Genomic DNA, 24,944 nt, shown 5'->3' with positions numbered 1-24,944 from the left:
AGAATACAGTGGCACTATTACTTCCCTTGATCTAGATGCTATACTCCTATTGATGCAGCCCAGAATTGCATTGGCTTTTTTAGCTGCCGCGTCACACTGTTGGCTCATGTCAAGTTTGTGGTCAACCAAGACTCCTAGATCCTTTTCACATGTACTGCTCTCAAGCCAGGTGTCACCCATCTTGTATATGTGCCTCTCATTTTTTTTGCCCAAGTGCAATACTTTACATTTCTCCCTGTTAAAATTCATCTTGTTTGTTTTGGCCCAGTTCTCTAATCTGTCAAGGTCGTTTTGAAGTGTGATCCTGTCCTCTGGGGTGTTAGCCACCCCTCCCAGTTTGGTGTCATCTGCAAATTTGGTCAGGATGCCCTTGAGTCCATTATACAAGTCGTTGATAAAGATGTTGAATAAGACCGGGCCCAAGACAGAACCCTGTGGCACCCCACTAGTCACTCTTCTCCAGGATGAAGAGGAACCATTGATGAGCACCCTTTGGGTTCGGTCAGTCAGCCAGTTACAAATCCACTGAGTGGTAGCATAGTCAAGACCGCATTTTACCGGCTTCTTTACAAGAATATCATGGGGCACCTTGTCAAATGCCTTGCTGAAATCAAGGTAGGCTACATCCACTGCGTTCCCTTCATCTACCAGGCTTGTAATTCTGTCAAAAAACGAGATCAGGTTAGTCTGACATGACTTATTTTTCAGAAATCCATGCTGACTATTGGTGCTCACAGCATTCCTTTCTAGGTGCTCACAGACTGTTTGCTTAATGATCTGCTCCAGAATCTTCCCTGGTATTGATGTCAGACTGACTGGGCGGTAATTATTTGGGTCCTCTCTTTTCCCCTTTTTGAAAATAGGGACAACATTTGCCCTCCTCCAGTCTGCCGGGACTTCGCCTGTTCTCCAGGAATTCTCAAAGATGACTGCCAGTGGTTCTGAGATCACATCTGCCAGTTCTTTTAATACTCTTGGATGCAGTTCATCTGGCCCTGGAGACTTGAATACATCTAAACTAGCCAAGTATTCTTGTACTATCTCCTTAGTTATGCTGGGCTGTGTTTCCTCTTCATAGGGCTGTAGTGTTGGAAGGAACCCCCAAGGGACATCTAGTCCAGCCCCTTGCTGCAAACGCAGGAATCGCAGTTGGAGAATCCTTGACGGACAGCTGCTTGAGCTCTGTGAATTTAATAATTAATAGTTAATAATATTAATAAGGTTATTATTTATACCCTGCTCATCAGGCTGGGTTTCCCCAGCCACTCTGGGCGGCTTACAGCACATATAAAAACATAGTAAAACATTATTTTGAAACATATATTTAACACTGTACTGTTTTTAACACTTGATTGGTAGCCGCCCAGAGTGGCTGGGGAAACTCAGCCAGATGGGCGGGGTATAAATAATAAATTATTATTATTATTATTAGGCATTAAAAATTTAATGCATTCATCTCCTATCCTATATATACTATATATATATATATATATATATATATATATGTATATATATATCTGTGTGCGGGTTTAATACTCTCTCTATATATACGTGTGCATATATTCACACAGAGGTAAAAGCAGGTATTAAAAGTATTTTTTAAAAAAGTGATTAAAATCAGCAGCAGCTGAAACACACACAAATCTAGTCTGTTTAGGTCTGGACAGGGCTTGTTATTATACTTAGCCAAAACTATACACTACACCTCTTCTTGACCCCCAAGAGAATATAAAACAAAATAAAAATTACATTTTCTATTATTTTTCACAAGTCAGGCGCTGGTATGAAATAGCATTTCAAGGCGATGAAAACCAGCAGCAGTTGAAAACAACGCGCGCCCCCCCCACAAAAAAAATCACACCCCCTCTGAAATCCCTGAGGGAAGCTCGTGAGGGGAAGGACTACGCTTCCCATGATGCTCAGCGCGGCAGGGGGGGAAAAAGGGCGGGAAAAGTCTCGACGGAGGCTGCGCGTGAGGGAAAGAGCCGTAGGCGCATGCGCCAGATTTGGGAAGGGAAAGAGGCGACGGAGAGGAGGAAGGAGGAGCGCATGCGCCCGGCCGCCCCGCGCTGCTTTTTCCCGGCGGCCCTTGGGAGGTCTCCTCCTTGCCTGGCTTGGGCGCCCCGCTCTCTCTCTCTTCTCCTCAGGCCGCCGCGAAAGCTTTTCCGGGTCTCCCCCCCCTCCTTTCTAGGCCCCGCCCCCTTTTCCGCGACCCCTCCCCCACCCGCCGCTGGTGATGTGATGAGTCCGGAGCGGGTAAGTCGCGCGGGGCGGGGCTCGGTCACGTGGGAGGGGCCGGGGGGCCGGGCCAGGCGACCTCGCGTGTTTGCGTGCGTAACGTGGGAACGCGTTACCTCGAAGAGCAGTGGGGCGGGGGGAGGAGTGCGGGGTCCCAGGAAGAGGTGGGGGAGACCTGAAATGGCAAAGAGAGGGAGGGTGGAAGAGGAGGGCTGGCTGGAAGGGGAGCTCCTCCCTTAGGGTCATCCAGTCCACCCCCCCTGCAACGCAGGAACCAGGTGGCCACGAAGCAGCGGTTCTAAAGCCGCCCCATGAAGTTACGCTGGGGTGGTTCCCCGCAAGTAGAAATGTAGCCCCTCAGGTTCTAGCTCAGCCCATTTGCCGCTCCTGCTTCATGAGTTTTCCATTTCCAGCGGCAGATTGTTTTTTGGGGATGCCGTTCCTTTATTTGTTGTCGTTTAGTGGTGTCCGCCTCTTCGTGACCCCCTGGACCAGAGCACGCCAGGCCCTCCTGTCTTCCACTGCCTCCCGCAGTTTGGTCAAACTCATGCTGGTAGCTTCCAGAACACTGTCCCACCATCTCGCCCTCCGTCATCCCCTTCTCCTTGTGCCCTCCATCTTTCCCAACATCAGGGTCTTTTCCAGGGAGTCTTCTCTTCTCATGAGGTGGCCAAAGTCTTGGAGCCGCAGCTTCAGGATCCGTTCTTTCCAGTGAGAACTCAGGGCTGGTTTCCTTCAGAATGGAGAGGTTTGATCTTCTTGCAGTCCATGGGACTCTCAAGAGTCTCCTCCGGCACCAGAATTCAAAAGCATCCATTCTTCGGCCATCAGCCTTCTTTGTGGTCCAGCTCTCACTTCCGTACATCACGACTGGGAAAACCATAGCTTCAACTATAGGGACCTTTGTTGGCAAGGTGATGTCTCTGTTTTATTACCTGGCCATAAGAAAACCTCGTAAGGCAGTTTACGATAATATAAAGAAATCATATGCTCGTTAAAAGAACAAGTCAAAAGCAGGCGCGTAGCAACGTTCAAAAGCCAACAGTAGCTAAAAAAGGATAAAACGCTTGCCTAGGCAGAAAACACTTTAGGCAGGTTCCAAAAGAGAATACAGTGAAGGTGCCTTTCCAGATATCTCTAGGCAGGGAGTTCCAAAGGTTAGGTGCTGATCGAAGCGGCCAAGCGGGTGCATGTGGGGTCAGGCGACCTCACAGGTAAACTGGTCCCGGGTTGCCAAAGGGCTTTATATGCTAATAGCAACACCTCGAACTTGGCCCCGGAGCAAACCAGAAACCAGCACAGGTCTTGGAGCACAGGTACTGACAAGGCCTGGAAGTGAGAGCTGGACTATAAAGAAGGCTGATCGCCGAAGAATGGATGCTTTTGAATTCTGGTGCTGGAGGAGACTCTTGAGAGTCCCATGGACTGCAAGAAGATCCAACCTCTCCATTCGGAAGGAAATCAGCCCTGAGTGCTCATTGGAAGGACAGATCCTGAAGCTGAGGCTCCAAGACTTTGGCCACCTCATGAGAAGAGAAGACTCCCTGGAAAAGACCCTGATGTTGGGAAAGATGGAGGGCGCAAGGAGAAGGGGAGGACGGAGGACAAGATGGCTGGACAGTGTTCTCGAAGAGACCAACATGAGTTTGACCAAACTGCGGGAGGCAGTGGAAGAGAGGAGGGCCTGGCGTGCTCTGGTCCAGGGGGTCACGAAGAGTCGGACACGACTAAACGACTCAACAACAATTCTGTGCTAAGCTGCAGCTTCTGAATCGCGCAAAGCGCAGCCCCATGCAGAACATGTTGCAGTAATCCAGCCCTGAAGTCACCAACGCCTGAACTAGTGTGGTCCAGGAACGGCCGTGCGTGTTGCACCAGTCGCAGCGGGTAAAGGTTACTGGGACTGCCTAGGCCTCCAGTGGCAGAGCTGGGTCTTGAAGCATCCTAGGCTGCATGCCTACTCCTTCGGCGTGAGTGTGACAAGGGAAGGAAATTGGTCAATTTCTCGGACACTCGCCCACGGTGCCTCCATCTGGCCAGGAGTCAAGCTCAGCTTATTTTTCCTTGCATCTTACACCACTGCATCCAGGGCCTGCACAGCCTCTCGTGATTAATGTGTTATTGAGAAATAGAGCTGGGTGTCGTCAGCATGCAGCCTTGCCTGTGAAGGCGGTGAAGGTCCTGTGTGAGTGTCTGGAGGCGGTTGGAGGATGGATGGCGGCTAACAGATTGAGGTTGAATCCTGACAAGACAGAAGTACTGTTCTTGGGGGACAGGGGGTGGACCAGGTGTGCAGCCTGGGAGTCATTCTGGACTCACAGCTGTCCATGGAGGTGCAGGTCAGTTCTGTGTCCAGGGCAGCTGATTATCAGCTCCATCTGGTACGCAGGATGAGACCCCACCTGCCCGCAGACTGTCTGGCCAGAGTGGTGCATGCTCTGGTTATCTCCCACTTGGACTACTGCCATTCACTTTACGTGGGGCTACCTTTGAAGGTGACCTGGAAACTATAACTAATCCAGAATGCGGCAGCTAGACTGGGGACTGGGAGCAGCCGCCGAGACCACATAACACCGGTCTTGAAAGACCTACACTGGCTCCCAGTACGTTTCCGAGCACAATTCAACGTGTTGGTGCTGACCTTCAAAGCCCTAAACGGCCTCGGTCCAGTATACCTGAAGGAGCATCTCCACGCCCATCGTTCTGCCCGGACACTGAGGTCCAGCGCCAAGGGCCTTCTGGCAGTTCCCTCCCTGCGAGAAGCCAAGTTACAGGGAACCAGGCAGAGGGCCTTCTTGGTGGTGGTGCCCTCCCTGTGGAACACCCTCCCACCAGATGTCAAAGAACAACAACTACTAGACTTTTAGAAGACATCTGAAGGCAGCACTGTTTAGGGAAGCTTTTAATGTTTGATGCATTACTGTATTTTAATATGTTGTTGGAGGGCGTTCCACAGGGCGGGCGCCACCACCGAGAAGGCCCTTTAGGAGAGGCTGCACCACCGCCTGTTTCATGGCACCAGGCTCCTTCCGCCAGATTTAATAAGCCCTGAGGGCGAACATTCGGAAGTATTGCGGCCTCAGCTGATTGCGTGAGCTGAGAAAAACCCGCGCAGGACATCACCTGCTGAAGCACTGGGCACATCAAACGGAAATGCAATAAATTCAGAGTCAAGGTCGCTCTGAAATTGAATGGCTTCATCCTCAAAATGTGCAGCCAGTTGGTCACAGCCGGTCCTCAAGCGCTTCGGAGATCTCTCCCCCGCTGTGGGAGTCGGTGATCTCTGGACTGTCCAAAATAACTCTGTTTGCCGGCTGCTAGAAGGTGCAGTTCAAGCAGCAAAATGAGCCTTATTTTCAACCTTTGCCGTCACATGGTAGGCACGGTCCTGTGCGTTGTGCAGTGTTTGGAGAGCTTCTGAGTAAGACTTGTTGTTATTGTATATTTATATACAACATAAATATTGCGCATGTATGTGGGCTTACAGATAAAAATAGGAACAGCTAAAAATATTACTGTGGGCGGTGGAGTTATTAAAAAGCGATTAAGCACTAATAGAATTAAAATTGTTTATAAATATAAAATACCTATTTGAAACGTACAGATAATTACAATAAACACAGCACGGCGTTGAAAGCATTGAGTTCCTCAAAGCTATTTGGAATAAGTAGGTTTTCACCTGCTGACGAGGGATGAGGAGCGAGCCGGTCTGACTTCTCCAGGAAGGGAGTTCCAAAGTCGTCTGGAGAAGTCGCCATCGAGAAGGCCCTCTCCGGCATCCCCACCAAGCGGGCCTGAGAGGGGGGTGGGACTGAGAGAAACCCCTGGGCAGGTTCATATGAGGGAACGTGGCTTTTTCCAGCAGCCCAGACCTAAGACTTTTCAGGCTTTGCGTTGGACCGAAGACCAGCAAATGGTTAAACTATGGAACTCCCTCCCACAGGATTTTAGAATCTATTTCAATTGATTGATTGTGATTTTATGTGAACTGTGTTGCATTTATTGTTGTTGGCCGCTCTGAGCCCGGCTTCGGCTGGGGAGGGCGGGATATAAATAAAATATTATTATTATTATTATTATTATTATGGCTTTAAAAGAGAGGATTTGACAAATTCATGGAGGAAGAGGGGGCAATCGAGGGCTACTACTTGCACTCAAATCTTGCTTGTGGCATCTGGCTACTGTGAGAAGAGGATGCTCTCCCAGGTGGGCCGTTGTCATGATCCAACGGGGCTCTTCTGATGTTTTTCGGAGGGCAAATGGCTCCACCATCCCAACCGCTGCAGAATCCTGCTGCGTTCCTGAGCTGGGAGCAGAGGAAGGAAGGAGCACTGTGCTGCGCCCCCCCTTTGCACTAGGTCGCTTTCTTGCCTGCCTGCTACTCCTTACCACCTGTGGCTACCAGGCTAGTGCTTAAATGCAAGGGGGTGTGTTAGGCTGCCGCGGCACACGAGGAAGGCGGAGGGACCAAGGAGGTTTGGAGCAGCAGAAGTGGGGATGGTCTGGGTGGGACCCCCTAGGAGAGAAGCTCTTGTGGGACCCCTTTGCCGATTGCGTGGTTCATGTGGTGCAAACCGGTGAGAGGCGGGGAGAATCATCTCCGCTGCAGCTGTGGTGTTTGGCAAGGTGTGGAACTTCTACCTGGAGTTTCCTTGCCAGGCGGCTGATAAGTGTGGCACAAATCGAGGGCCAAAAAGGAAGTTGCGCTGTTTGTTCTGAGCTCCTGGCTCATCAGAGAGGCTTAGTTTGAGGCTTTGCTCCAGAGGCGCTCCCCGTGGGTAGGAAAGGCAGCTGTGAATTTCCACTTCCCAAACAGTGTGAGTGGTCTGAACACCTCTGAGTAAAGGGGGCTGTTGCCAGGGCCTGAACGGCCTGCCCTCAAGTCAAGGCAGCACACGTCAAGCAGGCATGGGGAAGGGGGCACCACAGGTCATCTAGTCCAACCCTCCTTGCAGATAGCGTTATAATAATAATAATTGTTGTTATTATTTATACCCTGCCCATCTGGCTGGGCCTCCTCAGCCACTCTGGGCGGCTTCCAATGAAGTATTAAAATACAGTGGTCTGTTAAACGTTAAAAGCTTCCCTAAACAGGGCTGCCTTCAGATGTCTTCTAAAAGTCTGGTAGTTGTTGTTCTCTTTGACATCTGGTAGGAGCGTGTTCCACAGGGAGGGCGCCACCACCGAGAAGGCCCTCTGCCTGGTTCCCTGTAACCTGGCTTCTCGCAGGGAGGGAACTGCCAGAAGGCCCTCGGAGCTGGACCTCAGTGTCCGGGCAGAACAATGGAGGTGGAGACGCTCCTTCAGGTCTACCGGGCCTTTGAGGCCGTTTACGACTTTCAAGGTCAGCACCAACACTTTGAATTGTGCTCGGAAATGGACTGGGAGCCAATGTAACTCAGGTATATAAGCTAACCACCAAATGGCACCGCAAACCACAACGGGACGTCTGTTCTCCAGGGGGTTGGGCTGGATGACCCTCGAGGTCCCTTCCAGAGCCAAAGACCTCCAATTCTATGACCTCAGCTACATTGCTTGACTGTCTCTTACAACAATTTGCTTGTTCCCACATGCAAGAAGGAGAAACACACACCATGGAAATGGTTTTGAACTATGGGCTAAGGCAGAGATTCCTAAACCGTGGTCTGTGGATTCCCTTGGAGTGGAATGGCTTCAGCACAGTCGTGTGGATCTGCACCCATCCCTGTCCTCATTTTCCTCAATGTGATGATGGTGGAGGACTGAGATGCCCAGCAAGGGGTCCGTGATTCTCAACGGCTGCGCATAAAACAAGACATGCGTCTTTGCCTCTGGTAGCAAAACCTGCCTGGCACCCAGGGAATTTTGAACGCTGAGTGCAATGCGCGAATTGCAGCTCAAATCATCCTGGATCGAAGGCCGTCCAACCGCTGCTTAAAAAACTAGGGATGAAAGTCCTCCTGCTTTCCGTTCCACTGTCAGAAAGTTCTTCCTGAAGTTCACAGACATGTTTGGATAGAACTGGGAAGAACCTGAAGCCCTGTTGGCAATACTTAGCTTTTGTTGTTGTATAGTGGTGTCCGACTCTTCGTGACCCCATGGACCAGAGCACGCCAGGCACTCCTGTCTTCCACTGCCTCCCGCAGTTTGGTCAGTCTCATGCTGGTAGCTTCGAGAACACTGTCCCACCATCTCGTCCTCCGTCGTCCCCTTCTCCTTGTGCCCTCCATCTTTCCCAACATCAGGGTCTTTTCCAGGGAATCCTCTCTTCTCATGGGGTGGCCAAAGTCTTGGAGCCTCAGCTTCAGGATCTGTCCTTCCAGTGAGCACTCAGGGCTGATTTCCTTCAGAATAGAGAGGTTGGATCTTCTTGCAGTCCATGGGACTCTCAAGAGTCTCCTCCAGCACCAGAATTCAAAAACATCCATTCTTCGGCGATCAGCCTTCCTTATGGTCCAGCTCTCACTGGGGGAAAAAACCATAGCTTTAACTATACGGACAGTAAATCAGCTTCCTGGGTTCAGACCAAGAGATACGCTGGGTTTTCATCAGGACTGCGCTGAGCCTCCAGAAATGGAATCTCGCTTGCTTGACAAAACCCCGAGGGCTTGACTGCACAGCTGTCTGCCCTGTAGAGGCCACACCCTTACCTGTTGGAAGGATGCTCTCAGCCCCCTGCCTGTTGCCGTTCCCTCTTGGAACAGGTGTGTTTCCCGTGTTTGAACCTCGCTAGGCTTCCTTGCACAGAGCCGGTGAAGTTCGGAGTGGGAGAAGGGGACCTGGCGCACGTTCTGGGGCGCCTGTTCCCTAGCGCCACGAGCGTGGTCGCTTGGATTTCACAATAGAAGTTTGCAAAACTGCACAGCATGGAGAAAGTGGATCAGGGGTCAGCAAACTTACCGCGCCTCGGGCCAGTGTCTCCAGCGCTGATCGCACGGGGGAGTGTGTGCGCACACGCAATTTCCGGCGCACTTCCGGGTCGGAGGAGCACCGGAAATAGCTTGTGCGCATGTGCACGGGCCTCCTCCGACCCGGATGTGCACCGGAAGTAATGCTTGCGCATGCACAAATAACGCTTGCTCATGCGCACAAGTTATTTCCGGTGCTCCTCTGACCCAGAAGTGGGCAGCCGCGCAGCGCCGGTAAGAGCAGGCGGCTGCGGGGGTCGCCGCGGGCCAGATAAACGAGTCCCTTGGGCCTTATCCGGCCCGCGGGCTTTAGTTTGGGGACCCCTGAAGTGGATCGAGGGCTGTTGTTTTCTCTCCACCTCTCATAAGACCAGAATTTGAACGCTGAATGTTGGAAGATTCAGGACAGATAACAGAAAGCAGCACATGGTTAAACTGTGGAACTCCCTGCCACAGGATGCGATGACAACCACCAACCTGGATGGATTTAGAAGAGGATTGGATAATTTCATGGCAGGCTGTTGATGGCTCCCAGCCAGGATAGCTGTGTTCTGCCTCCACAATGCCAGTTTGCCAGAGGAGGGGAGAAGGCTAGGATCCTGCTTGTGGGTTTCCCATAATGGACACCTGGTCGGATGCTGGACCCGACTCTTCTCACATTCTTCATCACCACATCCGTTTGCAGGCTCCCTGTCAAGCTCTGGGTGTTTCCTAAGAAGAACTGGTCATGTAAAGGCATGCCCACTTGCCTGCTGCTGAAAACTCCTAGGATCATAGACTTGTAGGGGTGGAAGGGACCCTGGCGGTCATCCATCCCAACCCGCTGCGATTCAGGAGCCTCGGCTTAAGAATCCCTGACCGGCAGGCCATCCAACCTCTGCTTAAAAACCTCCAAGGAAGCAGAATCCGTTGTTGAACAGCTCTTGCTGTCAGAAAGTTCTTCCTCATGTTTAGTCAAAACCTCCTTTCTTGTAGCTTGGAGTTGGCTCTCTGGCTACCCCTGTGTGTTTTGTGGTATAGCTGTGGGAAGCCCTCTTTTCTTCTTCTTCTTCTTCTCCTTCTTCTTCTTCTTCTTCTTGTCAAATTTTATTTATATCCCTCCCCAGCAAAGATCGGGCTCAGGGCGGCTAACACCAGTATAAAACAATTGATTGAAATACAGTGGTACCTCAGGTTACATACGCTTCAGGTTACAGACGCTTCAGGTTACAGACTCCTCTAACCCACAAATAGCACCTCGGTTTAAGAACTTAGCTTCAGGATGAGAACAGAAATCGTGCTCTGGCAGCGCGGCGGCGGCAGCAGGAGGCCCCATTAGCTAAAGTGGTGCTTCAGGTTAAGAACATTTTCAGGTTAAGTATGGACCTCCGGAACGAATTAAGTACTCATCCTGAGGTACCACTGTACAACTTAAAAACAAGATTAAAATACAACATTAAAATGCAGCCTCATTTCAGTAGGAACTCAAATCAAAAACTTTTTGGGGGAGAAGTCTTCGCCAAGGCCAGCTGTCCAGAGCCTCTGCTGCCAGCCAGAGTAGTCAGTACTGAACTACGTGGACCAGTGGTCTGTTTGAGTATAAGGGAGCTTACTATTCGGAGTCTCCCCCGGGTTCTCTTGCTAGTTCCCCCACAAAGGGCTGTCAGGGGAGAGGCTGGAGTCTCCGGTGGCACAACCTGGGCTGCGGCGCATCTTGTCTTAACCTGCCCGGCGTCTTGGCGCACCTTCGGCTGCCTTGCTGTAGCCCACTCAGACCTGCCCAGAGAACCCAGGTGTTCTGGCAGCAGAACAGAAGAGGGGGGGGGTGAGCTCAGCCCCCAGAGCGGTGCAGATGGGCTCCCGGCGCCCAGCCCAAGCCTAACTGCCGGATCTGTGCCCCCCGAGGGAAAGCTGTTGCGCTGCAGATGAGCGATAAAAGCCGCTCGCGAAATCAAAACTCCCGTCTCCTCGCCACTCCCAGGTTCTGTGGAAGAGCCGTTCCTCTGGAGGGGTGGGAGGGGAACTTCCTCTGATGTGCCTGATCCGACTGGGAAACACGGCTGCAAGAGCAGAGAATTGGCGGCTAACAGATTGAGGTTGAATCCTGACAAGACAGAAGTACTGTTTTGGGGGGATGGGAGGAGGGCAGGTGTGGAGGACTCCCTGGTCCTGAATGGGGCAACTGTGCCCCTGAAGGACCAGGTGCGCAGCCTGGGAGTCATTTTGGACTCACTGCTGTCCATGGAAGCGCAGGTCAGTTCTGTGTCCAGGGCAGCTGTCTACCAGCTCCATCTGGTACCAGGATGAGACCCTCCCTGCCCGCAGACTGTCTCGCTAGAGTGGTGCATGCTCTGGTTATGTCCCTCTTGGACTACTGCCATGCGCTCTACGTGGGGCTACCTTTAAAGGTGACCTGCAAACTACAACTAATCCAGAATGTGGCAGCTAGACTGGTGACTGGGAGCGGCCGCCGAGACAATATAACACCGGTCTTGAAAGATCTACACTGGCTCCCAGGACGTTTCTGAGCACAATTCAAAGTGTTGGTGCTGACCTTGAAAGCCCTAAACGGCCTCAAAGGCCCAGTAGACCTGAAGGAGCGTCTCCACCCCTATTGTCCAGCCCGGACACTGAGGTCCAGCACCGAGGGCCTTCTGGCGGTTCCCTCCCTGCGAGAAGCCAAGCTACAGGGAACCAGGCAGAGGGCCTTCTCAGTTGTGGCACCCGCCCTGTGGAACACCCTCCCACCAGATGTCAAAGAGAAACACAACTACCAGACTTTTAGAAGACATCTGAAGACAGCCCTGTTTAGGGAAGTTTAAAATATTTAATGCTGTATTGTTTTTAACACTTGATTGGAAGCCGCCCAAAGTGGCTGGGGAAACTCAGCCAGATGGGTGGGGTACTTATTATTATTATTATTATTATTATTATTATTATTGAACTGGAGAGTTGGGAGGGGCCCCCCAAGGGTCCTGTAGTCCAACCCCTTGCAATGCAGGAATCTTTTGCCCAGCACAGGGCTCGAACCCACAGCCCTGAGATTAAAAGTCCCGTGCTCTCCCGACTGAGCTATCCCCACCCCACAAAGAAAAAGTAGAATCGCACGGGACTCACACGGGACCTTCAAGGGCCCGCCACCTTTTGAGGTGCAGTGTTCCCTCCGCTGCCAAACCGCTCTCACGCTCAGAAAGCTCTTCCTAACGTTTAGTTCGAATGAATGGCTTCGACGGGAGCGGGATTCCTTTATCAGGAGCAAAGATCCCTGCTACCCACCCGTGGGAAAATGAGAGGTCAGAGCAATTCCCTCTAGGAAAAAAAAGAGAGCGTTAACCTGTGGAACTCCCTGCCACAGGGGTGGCCACCAACTTAAGTGGCTATAAAAGAGGATTAGGCAGATTGTGTTTGGGTTAGGTAAGCTATGTCCTGATCTAGCAGGTTTGTTCTTTTAAGAAGACAGAGGGGAACCTTTTTCGCAAATTCCCTGTCAGGTGTGAGGAGTTTGGAAAAGGCCAGATAGGGAGAGGCTGGGAGCCGGGATACCTGAGCTGCTGCCCTTCCCCCCACCCCCACCCATGGGTGCTCTTGAACACATACCTTCTCCCCGCAACACCAGGAAGCTTGAAACTGGATGGCAGGCTTCCTCTGCCAAAGCAAACCAGCCGTTGGTTAAACCTGCCGGTCTGGAAATGTCGGTGTTTATATCTCCTTCCCCAAAACCGTGTGCATGAAATCCTTTGGCACTCACCTGGCCAGGGACGGAGTAGCGTTGGCAGGTGCATGCACAGGTGTGTGTGTGTGAGAGAGAGAAAAGCAGAGAATGTCAGGGCAGGGAGAGGCAGCGTGGTGCAATGGCTAGAGTGTCGGACTAAGACCTGGGTGGAAAGGATTTGAATGCCTCCTGCTCAGCCCTGAAAGTCACTGGTTGACCTGGGGGGCGGTCCCTGCCTTCTCTCTGCCTAGCCAACCTCGCAGGATTGTTGTGGGGGATGAAACGGGGTGCAGAGGACCACGGTGCCCCACTGTGAGCTCCCTGGAGGGGGAAAATGTGGGACGTGAGTGTAATAAATAATGTGGAACACGGGACTCTGTTCACAGAATCACAGAGTTGGAGGGGACCCCACGGGGTCATCTAGTCCAACCCCCTTTCATTGCAGGAATTGAACTGTTGCGAGGGGTTGAACTTGGGAGAGGGCAAGCAAAGCACTGGGCTCCATCTCCCTGCTACAACAATGCGATGTCAATATAAACTCATTATATAATCTATACAGAACATTGAACAATATGAAATATGCACTCTCTGCAAAACCAAATAAACAGAAATCTTCCATATAGATGGGGTATGTACTTTTGGTTTTATTTCATATTGAATTGACATTATAGTTCATTCGTATAGTTTATAATTGAGGGACATGGGTGGCGCTGTGAGTTAAACCACAGAGCCTAGGATTTGCCGATCAGAAGGTCGGTGGTTCGAATCCCCGTGACGGGGTGAGCTCCCGTTGCTCAGTCCCTGCTCCTGCCAACATAGCAGTTCAAAAGCACAAAGTGCAAGTAGATAAATAGGTACTGCTCCGGTGGGAAGGTAAACGGCGTTTCCGTGTGCTGCTCTGGTTTGCCAGAAGCAGCTTAGTCATGCTGGCCACATGACCCGGAAACTACACCGGCTCCCTTGGCCAATAAAGTGAGATGAGCGCTGCAACCCCAGAGTCAGTCACGACTGGACCTAATGGTCAGGGGTCCCTTTACTTTATAGTTTATAATAATTTTAGTTATTGTAAGTTACAGTGTATATGCAGGTCGTCGTTTCAATAATTGAATTGCAGTTTATGAAGCATTTCTGTATCCTTCTGCTGTGCTGAAGAAGAATTCCACGAAACAGTGGCTATATCCAAAATCACTGTTCTCTATGTCTGTTTGTGGACCACTTCGGCAGCGTTGGACGTTATAAAACAAATCTTTACAGCTTGTTTTCACCAGATAAGACTCTGACCCATTGCTTCTCTCAGAGACTTTCATAGCCCACAAAGACTTTCAGAGACCTATAAGACTTATGTTTATTTGGTTCTAGGTTTTCAAGAGAATCCATCAAGAGTGCATATTTTGTGACTTTCAGAGATACAGAAGATTTCTGTTTATTTGGTTTTGCAGAGAGTGCATATTTCATATTGTTCAATGTTCTGTATAGATTATATAATGAGTTTATATTGACATCGCATTGTTGTACTTATTGCCTTTGGATATTACTGGTATTTGTTTGCAACACAGGGGTTTAATTGTTTGGTGACTCCATCTCCCAGCTGGCAGAGCTTTCCGGAACATCTGGAGGGCGCCCGGTTGGGGGGATAAGCAGAGCTCTGCTGGGCCAAACTTTTTTTGGGGGAGGGGGTCCTTCTCCTCCTGGCTTCTGCAGGCGTTCCATCGGGAAGCTAAGGGCAGCAGGAGGCTGGATCAGATGGGCCTGGTCCTGCTTTGACTCTGCAGTACCAACCCCAGTTCCTGGAAACCTCAGGAGCAGAGAACGTGCCCTCGTGCTTGGATCCTGCTTGCACGACAGACCGGCTGCTGTGAGGGCAGGATGCCGGCCTGATCCAGCAGCCCTCCGTGCCCTCGATCCAGCGACAGAGCCACACCTTCCCACCTCCTCTAGATACATTGAGCATTTCCCTAATGCCCGGACGCCCGTCTCTCCTCCTGCCTGCAGCCCTGGCACCCCCAGGCACTGCCCATCAGTCTGCGGCCTTGATCCTGACCTTCCCTTTCTTTCTCTCCCTTCTGCAGTTCCTCAGCAGGCTGCCTGCCTCTCCCTCCTGGATGTGGCCCGTCGACCCGGGACCCTTCAGCTGACACAGTGACAAAAGTTGCCGTGAGTTTGCTCTGGGGGACGGATCCAGACGTGTGCGTTGGGCTTGAAAATGCTGAAAGCAGAACTTCGGCCCTGTCCTTTCCCTCTCCTCCACCAGCTGCCTTTCCAGGCAAGCTCTCCCAACCCAGGAACACGGCATTGTGGTCAGGAGTTCGAAACCACAGGCCTCCAGGGGCTGCGAATAGCCGGCTGGGCTGAGGTTTTGCCCACGAGGACAGAGAGAGATCGGATGACTGGGGGGCTTTGTCCCAGGCCTCCTAGAGAGGGTGTGTGTGTGTGTGTGTGTGTGTGTGTGGTTTATCGCTGAACAGATGCTTCTGTGGCACTGGGCGGACAGGGGAACTGGCCGGGACGTGGTGTTTGCAGAGCTTGCGAGAGAGTCGGGGAAGGGACGTGCGCGGCGTGACTGCGGCGAGGAGGGCCCCTGGGTGCCCTTTGCTGACCCGTTCTCTCCCTCTCTGTCTGTCTCAGGAGCCTGGAAGTGGAGTAATTGCGTGACCCACAGGAAGGAGACATGGAGAGAGCGGCCGAGGCGCACGTCAACCGCCACGAGGAAGACGAGATGGTCAGTGGGTGGTGGCGCTTCCTGGAAAACGCTCCAGAGCGTTCCCCTAAGAATGGGAGGGTCCTCTAGCCCAGGCATCCCCAACCTTCGGCCCTCCAGATGTTTTGGACTACAGTTCCCATCATCCCTGACCCCTGGTCCTGTTAGCTAGGGATCATGGGAGTTGTAGGCCAAAACATCTGGAGGGCCGCAGGTTGAGGGTGCCTGCTCCAGCCCAACCGCCCTGCAGTGTGGCGACTCTTGATGCTGCTGCTGCTGTTTTATAGTATTTATAAAGGTAAAGGGACCCCTGACCATTAGGTCCAGTCGTGGCCGACTCTGGGGTTGCGGCGCTCATCTCACTTTACTGGCCTAGGGAGCCAGCGTACATCTTCCGGGTCATGTGGCCAGCAGGACTAAGCCGCTTCTGGCGAACCAGAGCAGCGCACGGAAACGCCGTTTACCTTCCCGCCAGAGCGGTACCTATTTATCTACTTGCACTGGCGTGCTTCCGAACTGCTAGGTTGGGAGGAGCAGGGACCGAGCAATGGGAGCTCACCCCGTCGCGGGGATTCGAACCGCCGACCTTCTGATCGTCAAGCCCGAGGCACTGTGGTTTAACCCACAGCGCCACCCGCGTCCCTTTTATTATACCCTAATACCCGCAGGTCGTAGTTCACAGGATGAAATCATGATACAAAAGCACAACATACATAATCAAAATATGAACAGGTGCAACCCAATAGCCCTGCCCCCCAAACACATTTTTAAAAGGCATTGAATGTCTTTTATATATATATATATTTGTTTTTTGTTTTTTTTCAGATTAAAATTTTATAGTCACGTATCCAACGTACAACCTAAAAACAAGATTCCAGGGAAACTTCCCTCCTCGCTTTCATGGGAGTCCTATTGTCAATCATTTCCTCCTGCATCTTCTAGAATATTCCAAATCTTTTACCTCTCTATTGTTTCCAAAATTCACCATTAAACTACAAGTGCTATTCCAGTCCTTCTAATGATTTTAACCAATTGCAAAAATGCCCAGAGCAGGGTGACGGAGCAGAGCCAGTTGGGGGCATGGCCTGGAAAGTGTCCTGAGGGCCATGCAGAGGGGTGCTGGGGGCCGCATTTGCTCCCTGGTTGCCCAGGGTCTCCCGTTTCTCCGCGAGAAAACCTTCGCTTTTCCTCCCTCCTTTCCTCCCTTCTGCGCAGGAAATCTCCGGCTACAGCCCCTGCTGCTGGAAGCTGGCGCTGGTCTCGCTGGGCACCCTTTGCAGCGGAGGTTTCCTCCTCCTCTTCCTCTACTGGCTGCCGGAACTGAGCGTCAAGTGGACCTGCCGCGCCGTGCCGCTGAGGGACGCCTGGGTCGTGCTGCTGAGGACCACGGTAGGCGGCCTCGGGCTCTGGGAAGGGCCCCTCGCCTCCCACCCCTGACCCCCATCACCCTGTCTTGCTGTTTCGCCCGGTGGTGTGGGGTTGCCAAGCGTGCAGAGGGTCGCCTAGGGATTTTTTTGTTTTGGATAACATTTTATTGATTTTCCAAAAATAACAAAACGGGGGGAAAACAGAGGAAAGGAAATCATAGCCAAATTAAATCATCATTTTCAATCAACTTCACTCCCCCATCTTGGTTCCATTATAATATACCATATTTTTCACTCCATAAGACTCACCGGACCATAAGGCGCACCTAGTTTTTAGAGGGGGAAATCAAGGGGGGGAAATCTTATTTCCCCCCCCATCCCCAAAGAGCAGCGGACAGGCTGCGCACAGGCTTTCCGCTTCTCCCAGAGCTTCTGGGGCCGCCCGGGGAAGCCCGGGTTCACCCCCCATCCCCAAAGAGCAAAGAAGCCAAGACAGCGAGCGGGATCCATCCTACTCGCTGTCTTGGCTTCTGCCATAGCCGTGTGCAGCCTCTCCCAGCCAGAGGGGCTGCGCACGGCTATGGCAATGCCCCCAGCTCCCGCAAAAGCCCACAGGAGCCACGCGCCCTTTAAGGAGCGCGCGGCTCCTGCGGGCTTTTCTACGAGGAGGGAGAAGGGACTGACTGGCCGCGTCAGTCCCTTCTCCCTCCTGGGGAAAAGCCCGCAAGAGCCGCGCGGAGCTTGTGTGCGGCTTTTGGGGGCTTTGCCTGCCTGCCTCCCCCCTGCATTCGCTCCATAATACGCACACACATTTCCCCTTACTTTTTAGTAGGGAAAAAGTGTGTCTTATGTAGCGAAAAATACGGTACTTGTTCCTGCACGTCCATAAAATCTTACATACTTAACAATCCAATTTTAAAACCTCCTTCGTCTTATTACAAGTGGCTTTTAAAAGTTATACTAATGTAAAGATCTATACCCAAAGCTTCCAGGGTTTTATCTCCTTGCTTCTTCTAACGAGCTGGCGTCCCACCAAAACCATAATAAATCAGAACTAGAGCTCTCTTCGGTTGGCAGTGTTGCAAAACCATCACAGTATTTCACATAGTCGATTCTTTCAAGCGCTCTGTAAAGAAAATCATAAGTTCTTGTTGAACCCCAGCAAACAATGTTTTCAGTAGGGGCTGAAACGAGTGCAGCTGAAGGCATCAATAGGCAGGGAGTTCCAGAGGACAGGTTTCACTGCAGCACCGAAAAATCTGAGTTTGTAGGAAACGTGGGCGACCGCTCACCCTCCCCGCTGCTTATCTCCCGCAGGACGAGTTCCGGACTTGGTCCCGGGTCCGGGTGCGCTCCTTCTTCGCTCCCGGATCGAGCCCGCTGGGCTTCCCGCAGGTGCCAGAGAGCAAGAGGCCTCTCTGCCAGGCCGGCCCCTTGGAGGACTGGGATTGCGAAGAGGGCAATCTTCTGTCCCAACCCGCCTGCGGGGAGCAGGCAGAGGTGAGCTGGGGGCCTTTGGGAGGGGGTGGGGGTCTCTGCTGCAGCCTTCCTCTCTTCCCCCACCCTCACGGACACCTTTCTCTCCCCCCCCCCCGCAGATCCGCTTCTTCGTCCACCAGAATTCACGCTACCTCTGGAGCCCCGAGTCCCAGTCCTTCCAGCGGCTCAGGGCCCTTGATGTTGGGCTGTCGTGCTCCTCCCTGCACACCCTCCACGGGGCTGGCCTCCCTCGCAGCACCCAGGACTACCGGTGAGTAAGGGGAGAGGTGCGAGGGCGGGCTGCGCCCATGCTGAACATCTCTGGGCAGTGGGTGAGACGGTTTTGACGGAGGGAGGAACCATCTCCTGCCCCCTTCCTTGCCCAAAGTGAAAACCGCTCGCTCATTTCCCTGGCAGACCTCACTACACTCACGAAGACCCAGGAACCCCTGAGACTATCGCCCCCTGCATTTCCCAGGCAGTTCCCTTGTACAGTGGCACCTTGGTTCTCAAACTTAATCCGTTCCAAAACCAAAGCGTTCCAAAACCAAGGCATGCTTTCCCATAGAAGGTAATGCAAAACGGATTAATCCGTTCCAGACTTTTAAAAACAACCCCTAAGACAGCCATTTAACATGAATTTCACTATCTAAGGAGACCATTGATCCATAAAATGAAAGCAACAAACAACGTACTGCAGTCACACAATCAATCAGTAGCTGAACTGGGTTCCACACAATCACAAAAACAAAAAAAGCCACAAAAACGCAAAATAAATAGCAAAAACAGGCAGACCTCAGCAATCAACACAGAAACGTAACACTCAAAACTGAGCACATTCGGGTTCCGAAAATAGTTCGCAAACCGGAACACTTCCAGGTTTGCGGTGTTTGGGTCTCAAGTTGTTTGAGTACCAAGGCGTCTGAGAACCAAGGTACCACTGTAAGTTACTCGGAGAGTAAGGGCAGCCCGTGCTCCCCACGTCTCTCCCAGATCTCAGAAGAGTGTCCTGGCCTCTTAGCTCTGATCCGAAACTCCCAGTAGCAGGAACTCCAACCGTCTGGGCATATGGTGGATCCTAAAAAACCCAAGGTTGGCAGTTGCACACACACACTCCGGTGGTCAAATTAGTAATAAAAATAATGATGATGATGATGATAAATTTTATTTATACCCCGCCCTCCAGTGTGGTGTAGTGGTTAAGAGCGGTGGACTCGTAATCTGGGGAACCGGGTTCGCGTCCCTGCTCCTCCACATGCAGCTGCTGGGTGACCTTGGGCCAGTCACACTTCTCTGAAGTCTCTCAGCCCCACTCAACTCACAGAGTGTTTGCTGTGGGGGAGGAAGGGAAAGGAGAATGTGAGCCGCTTTGAGACTCCTTAAAGGGAGTGAAAGGTGGGATATCAAATCCAAACTCTTCTTCTTCTTCTCCCCGGCCAGAGCCGGGCTCAGGACAACTAAGACCAGTAAAATTACAGTAAAAACATGATAGGAAAAAAACCAATTTAAAATACAGATTAAAATGCAGCCTCATTTTAAAAGTAGCCCGTAGATCAAAACCATAAGGGGAAGGAAGCATAAGGGTCAGACTGAGTCCAAACCAAAGGCCAGGTGGAACAGCTCTGTCTTGCAGGCCCTGCGGAAAGATGTCAAGTCCCGCAGGGCCCTAGTCTCTTGTGACAGAGCGTTCCAACAAGTTGGGGCCAGTACTGAAAAGGCCCTGGCCCAATTGAGACCAATCTAACCACCTTGCGACCTGGGACCTCCAAAATGTTGTCATTTGTGGACCTTAAATTCCCCCGTGGGGCCTACCAGGAGAGGCGGTCCCGTAGGTACGAGGGTCCTAGGCCGCATAGGGCTTTTTTAGGAAACTTTCTTCAAAATAACTGGAGTAGAGGAAAAGCAGGCAGGTCAGATCAGAACACAAAACATACCAGAGCTCTGTGGTTCCAAAACTGGACCAATCCTTGCCTATACACAACACCAGAGTTGTGGTTTACTCACAAGGAAGCAGTGAGGCTGGTCAGCTCCATAGAAGGTCCGGTCTAGGTCCCTGGTGGTGGGACAACCGTTCAAGGAGAACTCAGATTTTTTAGAAGCCTCTCTCCCTTCTCCTGGAAGGAGTGACCTCCGGCTCTTTCTGACCAGTGAGATTTGGAGTCCAGTTGCTCAGGTCCAGAACATCAGGTGTAGTGTGCTGGTCCCATGGGTTACCCAAGAGGCAAGGTCCAAGTCCGGTCCGTGGTCAAAGGTGCAACGAGGCAGCAGCCTGTAGTAGCTGAAGCTGGGTGCAGGGCAGGGAGCCGGGTGAAGTCAGGAACAGGCATGCAAGCAGGGAGCCAGGATGGGGCAGGAGCTAGCAACCAACAATGTTGCTCCCGCATCTTGAGACTGGGGCTGGCCGGCTTTTATCTGCCCCGAGGCATCGGGTGGCCCCAATCCTCTGGTGACTTGCCTCTCCTGGCCTGGAGGCGAGCACTCCTCCTGCGGGAACTTAGTTCCCTCCGCCTCTCTGCCCTGAGCCTCTGCAGCTCAGGAGAGGCTGGAGGGTTACCGGACCCAGAGGCCACCTCCGCTGCTTCTGCCGAGGCTGAGAGTGGAGCACCTGCAGGCAATGGGTCCTCCATCACCTCAGGAGCCAGAGCAGACTCAGCTGGTGCCTGCACCTGAGGACCCAGCACAGGTGAGGACCCTTCAGGCTCATGCCCCAGCCCCGGCTCAGCTGGTTCTGGAGGCGGGGAATCCTGTGCAGGCTGGGATTCCTCAGGTTCAGCATCTGAGTCCGAATCCCAGGCCATCACATGTAGGCAGCTCAAGGACCCCCCTTTATTTTTTGTATTGCATTTGAAGAGGTTGGGAAGGAAGGTAAGCGACCGGCGGGCCGAGAGGCATGGTGGAGGTGTGTGGAGATCAGGGTGTCCTCTTTCTGCATTGCTTCTGAGATATTAGCTGGGACAGAGGGGCAATGGGGGAAAGATAATTCACCCCCTCTGCTGCCCCCCTGATTCTGAACACATGCATTCTCCCCCCAATCCAACTTCTGTCTTTAGGAGGCTTTTCTACGGAGCCAACCAAATTGACGTTCAAGTGCCTTCCCTCCCCAAACTCCTCATCAAGGAGGTAAGTTTGCAGCCTTTGCAGTCTTTGTATGTGTGTTGTGTGCGTACATTTGCAGGGAAACCAAAATGCTTGTTTACAAAGCTATTGTACCACCAACCTTACTGTATGCTTGTGAAACATGGACCACTTATAAACGCCATCTCCAACTCCTCGAAAGATTCCATCAACGGTGTCTCCGAAAATGTTTACACATCACTTGGGAAGACAGGCAAACTAATGCCAGGGGACTGGAAGAAGCAAAGATCACCAGTGTCAAAGCAATGATTCTTCAACATCCACTTCGTTGGACTGGTCATGTGCGGATGCCGGATGATCGTCTTCCAAAGCAACTACTCTATTCTGAACTTAAAAATGGAAAGCGTAATGCTGGTGGTCAACAAAAGAGGTTTAAAGCCTCTCTCAAGGCAAATCTAAAAAAATGTAGTATAAACACCAACAATTGGGAAACACTGGCCTGCGAGTGCTCCAGTTGGAGAACAGCCTTTCCCAAAGGTGTCACGGGGTTTGAAGACACTCGAACTCAGGACGCAAGGGAGAAACGTGCTAAGAGGAAGGCACGCTTGGCAAATCCACACCGGGATCGACTCCCGCCTGGAAACCTATGTCCCCACTGTGGAAGGACGTGTGGATCCAGAATTGGCCTCCACAGTCACTTACGGACTCACTGTTAAAACCTTGTTTATGGAAGACCATCTTACTCGGCTACGAGGGATCGCCAAAGAATCGGTCACCCCTGTCAGAGGCTGTGGTGTGTTTTCAAATGCCAGTCGCTGGAAACCACAGGAGGGGAGAGCGCCGCTCTTGTGTTCGAATCCTGCTTTGTGGGCATCCCATAATGGGCACCTGGTTGGCCAGATTTAGGTTTGATGAGGCCCTAAGCTACTGAAGGTAATGGGGCCCTTTATATGTCCAGCTGTCCTTTGTCAACAACAAATTGTCGCTGCTTTTTGTGTTGAATATATGCTATATGGTAATTTGTGGAACTAATAGGTATCTAAAGCCCCCCAAAGGTCATTTAGACCAACCCGCCAAAATGCAGGAGTCCCTGGCAGGCAGGCCGTCCAGCCTCTGCTTAAAGACCTCCAACGAAGGAGAACGCGCCACCTTCCGAGGGGGTCTGTCCGATGGCTCTATCCACCACAAAGTCCTGACCTTGCCGGGGGCTTCTCCTCTTCCTCCCCTCCGCAGGTGTTGAACCCTTTCTACATTTTCCAAGCCTTCAGCATGGTGCTGTGGTCCCTGGATAACTACTACCTGTACGCCTCTGCCATCCTCTTCATGTCGCTGGTCTCCATCTGCTCCTCCCTCTACACCATCCGGAAGGTACCGCCCGCCAGGGTCACGGTTGGCGGAGGGTTGGGGGTGTGGCTGGGAGGGGGGGCAAAAGGGGAGAGGACGCGATGGCGGGTGGTGGCTTTGAAAGAGGATTAGAGGCCACGATGGCCGCCAGCCCAGGTGTCTTTGAAAAGAGGGCGGGACAAATTCACAGAGGAGGAGAGGGCCATTGATGGCTGCTAGCCGCAGTGGCTATGCTCTGAAGCAATGCTTCTGGGTCTCCGTTTCTGGAAGCCACTGGAGAGGACAGTGTCGCTCTGGTCCCCGGATCCTGCTTGCCGGTTCCCCGCAGGCAGCTTCCAGGTGGACCAGGTGAGCCCTTGGCCCTGCAGGACCTTCTTACGAGAGGAGAACGAAATTGTCACGAGGTCGTAAGCAAGCTTTTGAGTCCCACAGGGCTCCTTCTGCACGGGTGGCGCTGTGGGTTAAACCACTGAGCCTAGAGCTTGCCAATCAGAAGGTCGGTGGTTCGAATCCCTGCGACGGGGTGAGCTCCCGTTGCTCGGTCCTTCTCCTGCCACCCTAGCAGTTTGAAAGCATGTCAAAGTGCAAGTAGATCAATAGGTACCGCTCCGGCGGGAAGGTAAACGGCGTTTCCGTGCGCTGCTCTGGTTCGCCAGAAGCGGCTTAGTCATGCTTAGCCACATGACCCGGAAACTGTACGCCGGCTCCCTCGGCCAATAAAGCGAGATGAGCGCAGCAACCCCAGAGTCGGACACAACTGGACCTAATGGTCAGGGGTCCCTTTATCTTTTAGGGTTCTTCTGAGACAGGCGTAGGGCAGGCACACATCCCAACACACCCTACACCCCCCAAAAGAGGGCACAGATTTGTGTGGAAAGGTGCTGTTTTGCAGGTGTGAGCTGCACATTTAGAAATAATGGCTGTAATTGCCATAAAACTCACATCTTGTCCCCCCCAGTTGCTGGAATCTGCAGGGGTGCTGCTCCTGCATTCGAATCCTGCTTGCGGGCTTCCCTTTGGGCACCTGTGAGGAGGACAAGATGCTGGGCTGGACCTACCTGGTGCTCACCCCCTCTCTCTCCTTCTCCCCTTCAGCAATACGTCCTGCTGCATGACATGGTTGCTGCACACAACATCATCCGTGTGACGGTGTTTCGGGGGCTGTATGGTGAGTGAGCGTCGTGGAAGGAGGGAGGGAGGTCCTGGGGCTCAAGTTCCCTTGGCAGGTGTGGAGGGGCTTCGGGACGCCCTCGCAGCTACGAGAAAAATGGTTCAGAGCCAGAAAGTTTGGGGAACCCAGCGTGGCTGAATCACACGTGGATCATATACACCCGGCCATAGTTGATTCTCTCCACTTCCAGCATCGCTTGGGGCCGTGTGGGCAGTGTGTGGAGTAATAATAATAATAATAATAATAATAATAATAATAATAATAAAATTTATTGTTTGTACCCTGCCCATCAGGCTGGGTTGCCCCAGACACTCTGGGCGGCTTCCAACAAAGATTAAAAATACATTAAAGAAGGGGAGACCTGCACGAAGCGCTCCGAGATCTGGGGTTGAAGGGTGGTACACAAATTTAATTAGGAATAATAATAATCTGGTATGTTTTGTTCTGCTTTTCCTCTACTCCGGTTATTTTGAATAAAGTTTCCTAAAAAGCCCTATGCGGCTTAGGACCCTCAAACCTACAGGACTGCCTCTCCTGGTACGTCCCACGGAGGACCTTACGGTCTTCAAACAAAAACATCTTGGAGGTCCCGGGCCACAGGGAGGTTAGGCTGGCCTCAGCCAAAGCCAGGGCTTTTTTGTCTGTGGCCCCGATCTGGTGGAACACTCTGTCACAAGAGACTAGGGCCCTGCGGGACTTAACGTATTTTTCGCCCCATAGGACGCACCGGCCCATAGGACGCACCTAGTTTTTTGGGGGGGAAATAAAGGAAAAAAATTTTATTTCCCCCCCCCCCCAGGTGCGCTGCGCTAATCCCGAAGCTTGGGGCATGCGGAGCTCAGCGCGCCCCAAGCTTCTGGGTGCCGGCAAGGTCTCCGCTAGCCGTGGGAGAGCCACGCGACTTCGCACGGCTCTTCCACGGCTAGCGGAGCGCTGCGCTAATCCCGAAGCTTGGGGCGTACGGAGCTCAGCGCGCCCCAAGCTTCTGGGTGCC

The 24,944-nt window shown here is 52.2% G+C and overlaps 1 protein-coding gene across 3 annotated transcripts in view; it reads left to right on the top strand.

The window, feature by feature from the left end:
- Positions 1 to 2,043: 2,043 nt before the first annotated feature.
- LOC308462199 (polyamine-transporting ATPase 13A3-like) overlaps positions 2,044 to 24,944 on the top strand; it is a 64,725-nt gene continuing 41,824 nt past the window's right edge. For 2 of the 3 annotated variants that reach the window (XR_013979062.1, XM_080979625.1), the window contains exons 1-9: positions 2,044 to 2,256; positions 14,886 to 14,970; positions 15,442 to 15,535; positions 16,730 to 16,903; positions 18,199 to 18,381; positions 18,480 to 18,631; positions 21,411 to 21,480; positions 22,669 to 22,803; positions 23,875 to 23,947. Coding sequence is in view for 2 of the 3 variants with exons in the window: in XM_080979625.1 (XP_080835751.1) it covers positions 15,485 to 15,535; positions 16,730 to 16,903; positions 18,199 to 18,381; positions 18,480 to 18,631; positions 21,411 to 21,480; positions 22,669 to 22,803; positions 23,875 to 23,947 (838 nt within the window). In the remaining variant the exon portion in view is untranslated. Of the gene's footprint in view, positions 2,257 to 12,697; positions 12,881 to 14,885; positions 14,971 to 15,441; positions 15,536 to 16,729; positions 16,904 to 18,198; positions 18,382 to 18,479; positions 18,632 to 21,410; positions 21,481 to 22,668; positions 22,804 to 23,874; positions 23,948 to 24,944 lie in introns of those variants that run through there. The other variant, XM_080979626.1, reaches the window with a different exon arrangement.

Source organism: Podarcis pityusensis (genome assembly GCF_964106645.2).
Source record: "Podarcis pityusensis genome assembly, chromosome: 13".
Classification (NCBI taxonomy): domain Eukaryota; kingdom Metazoa; phylum Chordata; class Lepidosauria; order Squamata; family Lacertidae; genus Podarcis; species Podarcis pityusensis.
Note: the sequence above shows the minus strand (reverse complement) of the source record. Positions and strands in the feature narration are given on the sequence as shown.